Source organism: Trachemys scripta, chromosome 19 (genome assembly GCF_013100865.1).
Source record: "Trachemys scripta elegans isolate TJP31775 chromosome 19, CAS_Tse_1.0, whole genome shotgun sequence".
NCBI lineage: Eukaryota > Metazoa > Chordata > Testudines > Emydidae > Trachemys > Trachemys scripta.
In genome coordinates, this window is record NC_048316.1 from 399,774 (window position 1) to 412,524 (window position 12,751).

Here is a 12,751-nt window from a genome sequence, read left to right on the forward strand (position 1 = left end):
AAAGTATCTAGACAAAGAGTTCAGGATCTGCCTCACAGATTGGGGCCTTCAGCTCCATAAACTCTGGTGACAAACACTTAGGCTGTTATTTTATACCGCATGCAGAGCCTTAGAGGCTGCTCACAAAAAAAAAAAAAAATAGGCTAAATGAAGTGAAACACTTAACAGTACACAGAGGGGAAAGGGAAATAGTGGCTCCAGAACAAATGGATGGGGATAATCTAGAGGGCTTATTGGGATCCACAGTAAATCAAGTTTAAATCAGCTTCTGTTTATGAAGCGGAAGATGGAGACAGGCCAGCAGTGAAAACATCAAACATATACCACTAATGTAAGGAGTGCCCAGATCTTCCACTTCCCAGGTGAGCACAATGCCAGCTCAGGCCAGCACATACATGCCAACCCAAGCAGGTTACTAGCTTCCATGTAAAAGGCTGAGGCACTTGGCCCTGGGAAACCACAACAAGGAGATAATTTTATCCCCTAAAATCAGAGAAGAAAGCCATGTGACAGACTGGGGATTTGTCTGTGGAAAAGGTGAACTCCATCTTGTTTTGTGAATGCCATTTGTTCCAGGGGCCCAACTTTATTGTAATCTCTATTGTGGATTAGAGCATCCATATTGTAGTGTGGGCCTGACACCTAGTTAAATGAGGTCATCTATGAAGATGAGCAACACAGGCCCATCAACTGATGTCTCTCAAAGGCAGGCCAACCATAGGAACATTTAATTCTCTACACAGTAGCTCGGATGGGAGCAGAGGCTGGAGTTTCTCAACCTGGACATGTGGCCAAAGAGGTCAGAGTCTACATTTAAGGGGGAATCTACTGTGTGAAGGGAGATCATGATCGCCACATCAGAAGAAAGGGCTCGAGGAGAGAGAAGGCAGGAGTTCAGGACTGTTTTTTCCAAGAATCTGTAACTCCCCAGTGCTTTCAAGAGTAAAGTTTCTCTCATTAGGAAACCCCTTTCCTAAGGTCGTGTTCCTTACTTGCCTTCCATGTTGTCCCCCAAGGGATTAATTGAGAGGCTCAGAGCATCCACAGCAAGGTAGATCTCAGAGAATGGATAAAACCAATTGGGGGTCTCAGGAGGGCTGGAGTACTGGTTCCGATTGTATTGCAGGATCCGTGTATGGTGTCAGACATGGGGGATGGTCCTGGGAGTGCACCTGAGAGCCCCAGCGCTAGGAACAATGGCCGGTCAACTATCCAAACCCAGAGGACTTAGAAGCATGTGGGATCCAGCGGTTGGGTCCATTCACAACAGACGGTACCCATGCACAACGGGGGCCTGGAGCAGGTTGCAACAGGCAGCATCCTCTGCAAAGTGCAAGAGAGACCCAGAAACTCAGGCCAGCCAGAGTTTATACCTGCTTCCTGCAGCCTCTACATTGACGAGTCAGAAGTCTGAAGCATTGGGTCTTACCGCCATTTGATGAGGGTCTGGATCAGTGTTGCATAGCCCTGAGCAGCAGCAAGGTGTAGCAAGGTCATTCCTCGGAAAGTCTTGGAATGGATCAGGTGTTTGGACTTTGTCCAACAGGCACGACTCATCATCTTCTCACACACCACCACCACACGGCTTTCAAAGCAGCTGCCCAACGTCCCGGTCCCAGACACACACTGAAAGCAATATGCACATCTCAGAAGCTGTCGTCTGGGAGGGTGGCTTGGACTCACATCCTGCACAAGGCAGGACATTGCGTGCATTTGCTTTTAAAAATAATGAGTGATAGGGAAGTGACAGAAGGGGATGAATGTGACACGAGGAACAAGACAAAAGCTGACAGGTTATCTCATTTATTTGCACTAACCTGTACTTACAATCAACTCTCTAGGGTAACTTTCCACATTAGGGAGGTCATTGCAATCCATTACAAGTGGCACACTGGGTACAAGAGGGTGCCCTTCTCATGGACTACCTGAGCCTAGGAGGAGATGCTGGGCACTCCACTCCCACCAAAGCCAGTGCCTCTCAGAACCGGACCTGGAAAGAGTACTTAAACAGGGAATAGCAGCAATGACCAAAAGCCAAGAGCCATGGCTGGTCAACAGCTGTGCAGAAAGATTCTGGGGAAGCAGAATTGCAGGTGTTCTATCATATCTGGTGGATAAAGATGACTTCAGTCACTTGTATCGCACCCCTAAGAAGAATTAAATCACAAAAGGGCCTCTTAACAGGAGGTAACGTGTGTTACCGCCCACAGCAAAACTGTAGCAGTGCCAACAGGTACTGTGATTGCGAGGTCTCTGGAGCCATAGAGATCTAGGAGTCTGAACAATTAGAAAGCCTAGATACTGTGTGCAGAGTTCAAAAAACTCCTGTTATGAGTTGCCTTGGGTAGCAGTGAAGAAGCACCGTTCTCTCTGGTCACCCAGAACTCCTAGACCAGTTAATGTCTTTGATTTTCTCAGTGACTACAAGGTGACAGACCCCTAAATATGCAATTATTACCAATGAGTTTCCTGCCAGCCCCTTCCCTGGTTTATCTGTTCTGTAGGCTTATGTCTTATGAGAAATAATGACCCCTACAAAGAAGATATTTCAGTTAAACACCTCAGCTTCCCTGTCATTCCAAGACACCAAAGCATGCCCCATTACAGGCCAATCAGTTAACTCAGGAACATTCTGTATAAGTCTTTCGATACAAGATATAACAATATATCCAACTTAAAAGCTGTGCAGCTGATAGCTTTGTTATCATTAATAATAAAACTTTGTCCTGGTTCAGCCTTTAGCTTCACAAAAAGCGTATGGATACTGAGACGCCTCAAGTCTACCAGCCAGTTATAAGTCCCCTGGAGCAAGTTATGCTCGATTACATCTGTGCCACTCCAGTGACCTGACTTGCACTGGTGTGTAATACAGCAGAAAATGGCCCCTGTTCAGCAGGCACCAATATCATAACATTGCTTATTTGCTTTAAAGGCAGGAGCTGTATCAGTGGACGTTAAGAAATGGACCTGCTCAGTGGGAGGGCCATGCTGGCTAGGGAAGCAGAGTGAACCTAGGTGTTGGCTTGTGGAGATCTCCCAGATCTGATTGGGAGATGCAGGCCTGTTACGGGGAGGGGGACGGGCACCCTAGAGGGGGATGAGTGTCTACCTGCTAGTGGGTTATTGTTGCTGTTTGATACCACTACAGCCTACCCTGCTGCTGTCCCTGGGATGACAGAGTCTGCCTGGCTGCTTGGCTCCTGGGACCAAGGCCAGTACAGATGTTGGAGACAGTGTATTTCTGTTCTGCAGTGCGTGGTTCTAGGATATTTATTAAATAACTATGGAAATGTATGAGAAATGTTGTTCTTTCATATTACACTGCACTATATTACTAACAAAGTGATTTATCGTTCTGATTAATCACACAGAAAATATGAAGCCAGTGGGGTTGTGTATAGCAGCTCGCACCCTCTGTTACGAGCACACATCGAACAACTACCTGCCCTGGGTGCCATTTCCAACCTTCAGCAGCAGATCTACATGGTCCCCAGCAAGAGCTCAGTGGGAGTTAAGCTATCATTCTACCATTCAACTAATATGTAACAAGGGAATCAGGTAGCACTAACAGGTGTAAAATATTTAGAAGCCTTCCTGAGCGTCGCACTGACAGAACCTCATGCGTCCAAAGTCCCTTCTTCTTACATCTGTTGGGCCAGCCAATGCCAAGTTGTCTTTATTCTTTGTTATGTGCCCATCTCCAAAGTCAGGCTACAGAATTTGGGTTTCTAGATCACTAGAGCAGGCTTCCACAGACCATAGATACGCATCTCTTAATGGATTCACAATCAATCCCTAAAAGAAGTGAGAACCACTATTTATAGGGCTGGAAAATATGGAGATTTTGAGAGGAGGTTGTATTAAAAAGGCTCTCAAGAGGCAAATGGTGTTTAAAAGATAGCTCCCTCGACCTCCAAAAAGCTAATTCCAGAAGGAACGCCTATAAAGCAAAACTGATTCAGTGACGAAGGACTCATACTTGCGTCTGGGTTCCTCCATTCCCGCTCCCGTTGCCCCCGCCTCCTACTCCTTGTTTGTGCTGCTGGGATCCCGTCATCTCGGCCATTCTCCTTTCCATCTGCTCAAGTCGTTCCAGGATTGACATCCTGAACTGATTATCTAGGTCAAAACAGACAGAGTTATGACATTTCCATGGAAGACAAATGCAAGCTTTTGGTGACCTCCTGTACAAAATCACAAAGGGACCTGGCACCAGTTGGAGATGCGCAGAAGGCGAGCTCTGTTTTGTAATTCATACTGTCGGAAGCAGGATCCTGGAATAATTCCCTCTCTCAGACAGGCTGTCTGATCAGGGAAGCTGGTGAACATCTCCAAAGCAAAAGGAAGTAAAGATTAAAGACAGTGAGAACTGGAGATTTCCTGAAAGAACTCTGGACAGTCCTCATGCTGCACTCCGAGCCCACCTCCTGTTCAGGTGGGGGCTGTGGAGCGGAGTTGCTCTTCTCTAGATCACAAGAGTAGAAGGGCACCTGCTTCTGTCCCATTATTGCATTTCCTTGCTACTTTCTGCTTGTTACGTTCAAGTGTCAAACAATTCAGTGTCTTGGCTTCCTCAAGTGGTGGGGAAGAGAAGGTAGCTGATATTTTATGACTAATCTACAATAAAATTGTTATATGTGAAATATGTAAGAGAGAGATATGACTTCACCTTCTCTGCCCATCTCCAAAATCTTATGGCTTCCTATCGAGCTGACCTCCTTCCACGCAACAGCTGGCTTTGGGCAGCCCTGCCATCATCCCCATTTTACAAAGGCATGATTTACCTGGTGAGAACCATGAGTGAATGACTGCTACAGTGTATATATATCTCCTCAATATATGTTCCATTCTATATGCATCCGAAGAAGTGGGCTGTAGCCCACGAAAGCTTATGCTCTAATAAATTTGTTAGTCTCTAAGGTGCCACAAATACTCCTGTTCTTTTTGCTACAGGAACAAGATTACCTCGGGCTTTTTATTTCTTTTGGAACAAGGAGCCAGTAAAGGAGCAAATTCCCTTCTTCCTAGGCCCAGACCCAGATCCCAGCTCTCAGAAATTAACATGGACAAAGCCCATAAAATGTGCTAGTTACCTGCAAACTCATAAGGGGTCAGTAACAATTACTTTACATGCTATTGAAAAGTAAGGCAGAAGACAAACTTCCTCCACTCCCCCAGGCTGGTGGGAGCTGGCAACTACATGGATAGCATCTGGGCACATCAAGGATTCTTTACAAAATGCTTATTTTACTTGGGTTTGATCTCTCTGGGAGCCGGCAGGCACCACTGGTTACTCTCATCCTCCTGAACTGCAAACCAGTATGACGAAGCAGCTACTAGGGCTAAAATCATGGAACCTATTATTTACCCTTTCACATAACAAAAGAACCAGGGGTCTGCCAATTAAATTAATAGGCAGCAGGCTTAAAAGAAACACAAAGAAATACTTCTTCACACAACGTACAGTAAATCTGTGGAACTCATTACCAGGGGATGTTGTGAAGGCCAGAAGTATAACTGGGTTCAAAAAAGAATTAGATAAGTTCATGGAGGACAGGTCTATCAGTGGATATTAGCCAAGATGGTCAGGACATGACCCCATGCTCTGGGTGTCCCTAAATCTTTGACTGCCAGAAGCTGGAACTGGACAACAGCGGATGGATCACTCAAAGTTGCCCTGTTCTGTTCATTCTCCTTGAAGGAGCACTGGCCACTGGTGAAAGACAGGATACTGGGCTAGATGGACCATTGGTCTGGCCCAGTATGGCCGGTCTTATGACCTAAGAGATGGAAGCCAACATAAGCATGTTGCTTCACCAAGATTATGAAGATAAACCTGTCCTGTGCTCTGTATCTAGGTCAAATCAGTATAGTGAGAAGAGGTGGATAGCTCTGGTCAACTGAATGTCTATACAGACGGGTCTCCCTCTAAGTACTCTCATTGGTTGTGCAGCAGTGTATCTGTAGTGCACAAGGTCAGAGGTCATTCAGTTTTCTGGACCTTCCTGCATTAGCTGCTAGGGTCTGCTCTGGCTTCAATAGAAGTTATGTAGTTGCGTCAAGGACAGAAGTGATTAGCGACTATTTCTTCCTGACCCACATCAAATCTGATCTTCAGGGTAATTTCATGAAGCCCAGGGCATTTTTAGACATGGTGCTAAGAAGGGAAGCAGTAAATTGCCAGGGAAGGGATTTATGTTCTACGCGAGCAGCAGAGGAACATGAGCTGAATCCCTTCCTGAAGAGAGGCGACTGTGTTCTCTGTGAGGGCTCCAGGATTCTGGAACTTGCTTCCCCCTTGCTTTGAAAAAGCCCAAATATGGTGACCTTCTGGCACACTCAAAAAGCTACCTTTTTGAGATGGTATTTGGAGGGAGCTGATAATGTGCTTTCCGGAATGATTTAAGGATAGAAAAGAGCCTTTTTGTAGGTGGCTGGTTGGGCAAGCGCCTATATGAATTAACTTTTAATAATGCTGGGATTCTGCTGTAACCCTAACCACGTGTTCAGGTGTCTAGAACCATAGATTATTATTATTAAACTGAGACAGATTATGGATGCCAGCCAGGAGGCTGCAGGAACAGTCAGGCCAGCCTGCACTTAGCTACTTTTACTTCCAATGATGAGGCCGGGATCCTCAGACTGCCACAGCACAAGCGCATCTCAATGGCGAGAATGACCCACGGACCCGCATGTGATGGCACCAGAAATGTGTGGCACCAACAGCAATCGCCATTCTGGGGAATTGACACTGGCAGGGTGAAGGAGGGATGAGGGGGACTTGTACATTTTTAACTTGGCTTTAATGCAATAAACATTTTGTGCTTTTTGAAAAGGAAATCACATGGCTGGATTTTGCGCTTCACTCATCACTCTCCCATGTGCTCCATCGTCTCTTCCCCTACCTGTCTCTTGCTCCTCCCCTTCCCCTCCTATTGTACAGGCAACCAATTGGCAGGGAAGCCATCTCTCTGGAGCATCCTGTGATAAGGGGACTCCCATTTCTTCCCCTCTCATGTAGCAGTGGCCCCAGAAGGAAGCAGCCAGGCTGGCTTCTCTTCTTCCCCAGGGGCTTTTACAGGCTTAGGCTTTTCTGGGCAAAAACGAGCCCGTGGAAACAAAGAGCAGGAGCCAGCCCTATAACCCAGACTCAGGTCCCAGGATTAAAAAGCGTGCAAGGTGCTTACAGAAGATCAAGCCAGTCAGAACCCAGCCTCCAGCAGTGCAGTGTCTAATTCCCATGCTGCCCCGTCCTGGCAGATCATTACTCTGCTTGGGCTTTAGGTACCAGGCAACGTGGTTTGCTGTTGCAGACCATAAAATGAAAGGTCTGATTCAAAGCTCATTGAGGGCAGGGGGAGTCTTTCCATTGGTTTAAATGGGCTTTGGATTGGGCTCTAAAAGAGGAGCAGCGCTCTATGACTTGGTTACATGCACTTCCTCACAGAGATGATGCGAGCAGTGGTGCCAATCCAGAGGCTTGGAGGGGTGGGTGGGAAAATAATGGACCCCATCCCACTCCCAGGGATCCCATTCTGGTTCCCATAGTCCTCTCCTCCTCCTCCCTCAGGTACCCCTAGTCTCCCCTAGCCAGGGAGTCTCCCCTCTCTCTTACCCCCACAGCTACCGTGAGTTGGATTCTCAGTGTACTCCCCGGTGCTTCACGACCCAGGATCAAGCTCCCTGTGGGCCAGGTTGCAACACCATTTGGCCCAGCACCACAGAAGGGTGTCTGAGCCAAATCTGAGTGGTGTTGTGACCCTAGGTCATAATGCCACTCACTGATATCTGGCCCAGCCACCCTTTCGTCTGTACAGAGGGATGGCCGGGACAGGTGTGACCGTGCAGCTGGAATAATGCTCTGGCAGCAGCTGCATTGATTTAGTACAGGATCATTGCTTAAAAGTGGTCAGGCCAGGGCCCCCCTTAGCTTTGCAGCCTATGGTACTTTGGCACCACTGGGTGCAGGACTGCCTTGCGCTAGAGCAATTTCACTGGCAGTCTCCGGTGCCATAATACTGCAACCATCTTTTTGTTCTCTTGCACGGTGTCTAGCACACTGAGGCCCTGATCCATGTCTGGGACTCCTCGAGAATTCTGCAATACAAACAATAAATAATAAAATCATCCCCACAGTGCAATTCCAGCACGCTGGCACTACAGTAATTAGTTTCCTTGGGACACGTGGTCAGGAGTCAGGTGTCTCAGAATTGCACTGCCCTTTTCTAAAATGTACAGATTTAGAGGGAATATTCCTGTAATCTGAAAGGTGGCAAATGCGGTGTTTCTCTAATCATTTGCCAGTGAAATGTCACGTATGCTTTACCTGCTGAGTTTCCTGGCACAGGACAGGATTCCATACGATACAGCTATGCAAGATTCTTCATTAGGAAATCAAACCTGAGACACAAACTTATGTGCTATGCTGAGCCCGAGACCATTTGCAGGCCATTAACTGGAGAGAGAATATTACTGGGTCAGAGTGCAGCTCCAAGTTTACATCACGCTTTTGCCCGTCACTAGAAATTACCTGAAGTTTGACAGCAGATAAAGATCTCACCTGACCCCTTTGCCAGACCGGACTCTCTCCTGCAGGGATATTTGAATTCAGCTTTACATACTAATTAATAGTGTAAGATCAATTTACAAAGTATCTCTGCTACTAATGAGGGAGGCCAGTCACCTCCAACCCTATTTCAGAGGGTTTAGAGGTTTTTAAGATAGTGATGGGCCCATTCATTGGTTTCCTTTGCCAATAGAAAATTGAAGTCTCACTAATTGTTCAGATCAATCCAAGGCCTCAGGGGCTGAGGCTGGCAGGCAGTTGTATGAGGAGACCCACCAACTCAAAGTGGCACCAGGCCCTGCCATAACAACAGATGGAAAGCCTGCAGACATAACTCCACTGCTACAACAATAAATGCCCCCCACAACACATCATTCAAGATCCATGTGGTCCTACACATGATTATCACAACATGTGGTGTACCTCATCCAGTGCACTAAATGCCCTGGCAACAACTATGTGGGTGAAAGCACTATGGTCTCGAATGAACTCACACAGAAAAACGATAAAAGATAAAAACACCATATCCCTTGTGGGCAAACACTTTTCATAAGTATCTGACCTCTCAGTCCTCATCCTCAAAGGAAATCTGCACACCTTCGAAAGATGAGCTTCGGAGCTTAAATTCATAACTTTGCTAGACACTAAGGGCATGTCTTCATTAGCAATGTTAAAGTGCTGCCGCTTTAATGTAGATGTGTAGTCGTGGTACCAACGCTCCAGCACCGTAAAAAAGCCACCTCCACGAGGGGAGTAGCTTCCAGTGCTGGTGCACTATCTATATTGCCACTTTACAGTGCTGAAACGTCAGCGCTCGAGGGTGTGTTTTTTCACACCTCTGAGCGAGAAAATTGCAGCACTGTAAAGTGGCAATGTAGACAAAGGCCTTGGCTACACTTGCGAGTTGCAGCGCTGTAAAGCCACCCCCAGCGCTGTAACTCACTCCCCGTCCACACTGGCAAGGCATTTGCAGCGCTGTATCTCCTTGGTTGCAGCGCTGCATGTACTCCACCTCTCCGAGAGGAATAGCGAGTGCAGCGCTGCCGCTGCAGCGCCGTGGCACCAGTGTGGCCACCCAATGCGCTGTGAATGGCCTCTAGAATTATTCGACAGTATCCCACAATGCCTGTTCTAGCCACTCTGGTCATCAGTTCAAACTCTACTGCCCTGGCCTCAGGTAACCAACCATGTGACCGACCCTTTACATTCCCCGGGAATTTTAAAAATCCCCTTCCTGTTTGCTCAGCCCAGCGTGGCGTGGAGTGCTATCAGCAAATCTTTCCAGGTGACCATGCCTCCACACGCCAAGCGAGCCCCAGCATGGAGCAATGGCGAGTTGCTGGACCTCATCAGTGTTTGGCGGGAGGAAGCTGTACAGTCCCAGCTGCGCTCCAGCCGTAGGAATTACGATATCTTCGGGAAGGTATCAAAGGACATGATGGAAAGGGGCCATGACCGGGACACCCTGCAGTGCAGGATTAAAGTCAAGGAGCTGCGGAGTGCCTACCGCAAAGCCCGCGACGCAAACGGCCGCTCGGGTGCTCCCCCTGCGACCTGCAGATTCTACAAGGAGCTGGATGCGATACTTGGGGTTAACCCCACCTCCACTCCAAGCACCACCATAGACACTTCAGAGCCGGGGGGGAGGGGGGGGGGGAAGAGAGGAAAACGGGAGTGATGGTGGTGGGCCGGATGGAGACACCCCGGAACCCCTGGAGCCATGCAGCCAGGAGCTCTTCTCGAGCCAGGAGGATGGTAACCAGTCGCAGCGGCCGGTACTTGGTGGAGGACAAACAGAAGAGCAGGTTCCCAGTAAGGGTTTTTTTTTGGGGGGGGGGGGAAGGAATTTTTTCCGTGCGAGCTCTTTGGGAGAGGAGGGTTAAGCATGCATGCCTAGATGCGGAATAGTGCATTGATGTGGTTTATCACATCGCGGTAATCAGCCTCAGTAATCTCTTCGAATGTCTCATCCAGAACGTATGCAATGCGCTTGCGCAGGTTTATAGGGAGAGCCACCGTGGTCCTTGTCCCAGCCAGGCTAACGTGTCCGCGCCACTGTGCCGCGAGGGGACCATTGCTGCACACAGGCAAGCTGCATATGGGCCAGGGCGGAAGCCGCATTGCAGTAGAAGACCCTCCCTTGCTTCCCAGGTCACCCTCAGCAGCGAGACATCGTCCAGGACGAACTCCTGTGGAAAATGTTGGGGCAGTGTTCAGTGTAGGTGCCCCCTGAAGCTGTTGGCTCTCCTCAAGGCACAGAAACCCAGAGGACAGTGCAGCCCTGAAACAATCAGGCCCCATTACTCACCATTTTGAGGCTCCCGTGGGATGTGTGTGCTCTGTTTTGGATGGGAAAATTATGCTATTGTGTAGACCCTGTGTGTTTTCTACTCCTTAAGTGCGGGGGGAATCATTACTCTGTCTGGTATAAACAATGCTGCCTCTGTTAAATGTTACGTTTTGCCTATACAGCTGCATCAACTTTGAGACCTCAGCCGTCCCTCTTATCGCCTGCTCAGAGACTGCAAAGACTCAGGAAGAGACCGCGAAAAAGCAAAGAAGACATGCTGCAAGAAGTGATGCGGCAATCTATTAAAGAGAACGAGAAGGCACAGGACTGGAGGGAGAGAGAAAGCAGGATCCGCCAGGAAAATGCAGCGCACCGGCGGCAAAGCACCGCACACCGGCAGCAAAGCACTGATAGGCTCATAAGCATCCTGGAGCGCCAAGCAGATGCTATCCAGGAGCTGGTAGCCATGCAGAAAGAGGAGCAGTACCGAAAACGCAAACGCCACCCCCCCTACAGCCCTTGTCCCAAAACTCTTTCCGTTGTGCCCCACTGTCACCTCCAACCCACTTTCCCCAACTTCCGTGTTCTTCACGCCACCCGCTGCCTGCAACACCAGTATCTTCACCACCCAGCCCTGAAAACCACGACCCTTTCCCTCTGCACTCAACCCCCATCACCATGCAGTATAGCTGCCCTGAAGTGCAGCACTCACTGCACAGCACACCAGACAGGACATACGTGAATCTGTGATTGTACTGTTCCTCACTCCATCCCCTTTTTTCTTTTCAATAAATGGATTCTTTGGCTTTGAAAACATTCTTTATTATTGCATAAAGTAAAAGACTCCTTAGCCCGGGAAATAAACAGGCACTGCAAGTCTGCTTTTCTGCTAAGCAGACACTGATTCCTAAAGTTTGGAACTACTGCACTTCACTCTTGTGCAGGGCACCAGATATCACTGCTGGTTTTCAGCCTCAAATTGCTACCTCAAGGCATCCCTAATCCTTGCAGCCTCGCGCTGGGCCCCTGTAATAGCCCTGTTCTCTGGCTGTGCAAATTCAGCCTCCAGGTGTTGAACCTCGGAGGTCCATGCCTGAGTGAAGCTTTCACCCCTCCCTTCACAAATATTATGGAGGGCACAGCACGCAGATATAACCGCGGGGATGCTGCTTTCGGCCAAGTCCAGCTTCCCGTACAGAGATCGCCAGCAGGCATTTAAACGGCCAAAGGCACACTCCACAGTCATTCGGCACCGACTCAGCCTGTAGTTGAACCGTTCCTTGCTGCTGTCAAGGCTCCCTGCGTAGGGTTTCATGAGCCACGGCATTAACGGGTAAGCGGGATCTCCAAGGATCACAATGGGCATTTCAACTTCCCCTACCGTGATCTTCCGCTCTGGGAAAAAAGTCCCTGTCTGCATCTTCCTGAACAGCCAAGTGTTCCGAAAGATGCGTGCGTCATGCACCTTTCCGGGCCAGCCTGTGTTAATGTCAATGAAACGCCCACGGTGATCCACATGCGCCTGGAGAACCATAGAGAAATACCCCTTCCGATTAACGTACTCAGATACTAGGTAGGGTGGTGCCAGAATAGGAATGTGTGTCCCATCTATCACCCCTCCACAGTTAGGGAACCCCATTTGTGCAAAGCCATCCACTATTTCCTGCACGTTACCCAGAGTCACGGTTCTTCTGAGTAGGATGCAATTAATGGCCTTGCAAACTTGCATCAACACGATTCCAATGGTCGACTTTCCCACTCCAAACTGGTTTGCAACTGACCGGTAGCTGTCTGGAGTTGCCAGTTTCCAGATTGCAATAGCCACCCGCTTCTCTACTGGCAGGGCAGCTCTCAATCTCATGTCCTTGCGCCGCAGGGTGGGGACAAGCTCCTCA

General features: G+C 48.6%; 1 protein-coding gene across 11 annotated transcripts in view; it reads right to left on the minus strand.

Annotated features, from left to right (window-relative positions):
- Window positions 1–12,751, minus strand: part of CAMTA1 (calmodulin binding transcription activator 1) — an 877,916-nt gene that overhangs the window by 45,259 nt on the left and 819,906 nt on the right. For all 11 annotated transcript variants that reach the window (XM_034753730.1, XM_034753728.1, XM_034753726.1 and 8 more), the window contains 2 exons: window positions 3,980–4,119; window positions 1,430–1,626 (listed from right to left, as the gene is read on the minus strand). In XM_034753730.1, coding sequence (XP_034609621.1) covers window positions 1,430–1,626; window positions 3,980–4,119 — 337 coding nt within the window. The remainder of the gene's footprint in view (window positions 1–1,429; window positions 1,627–3,979; window positions 4,120–12,751) is intronic.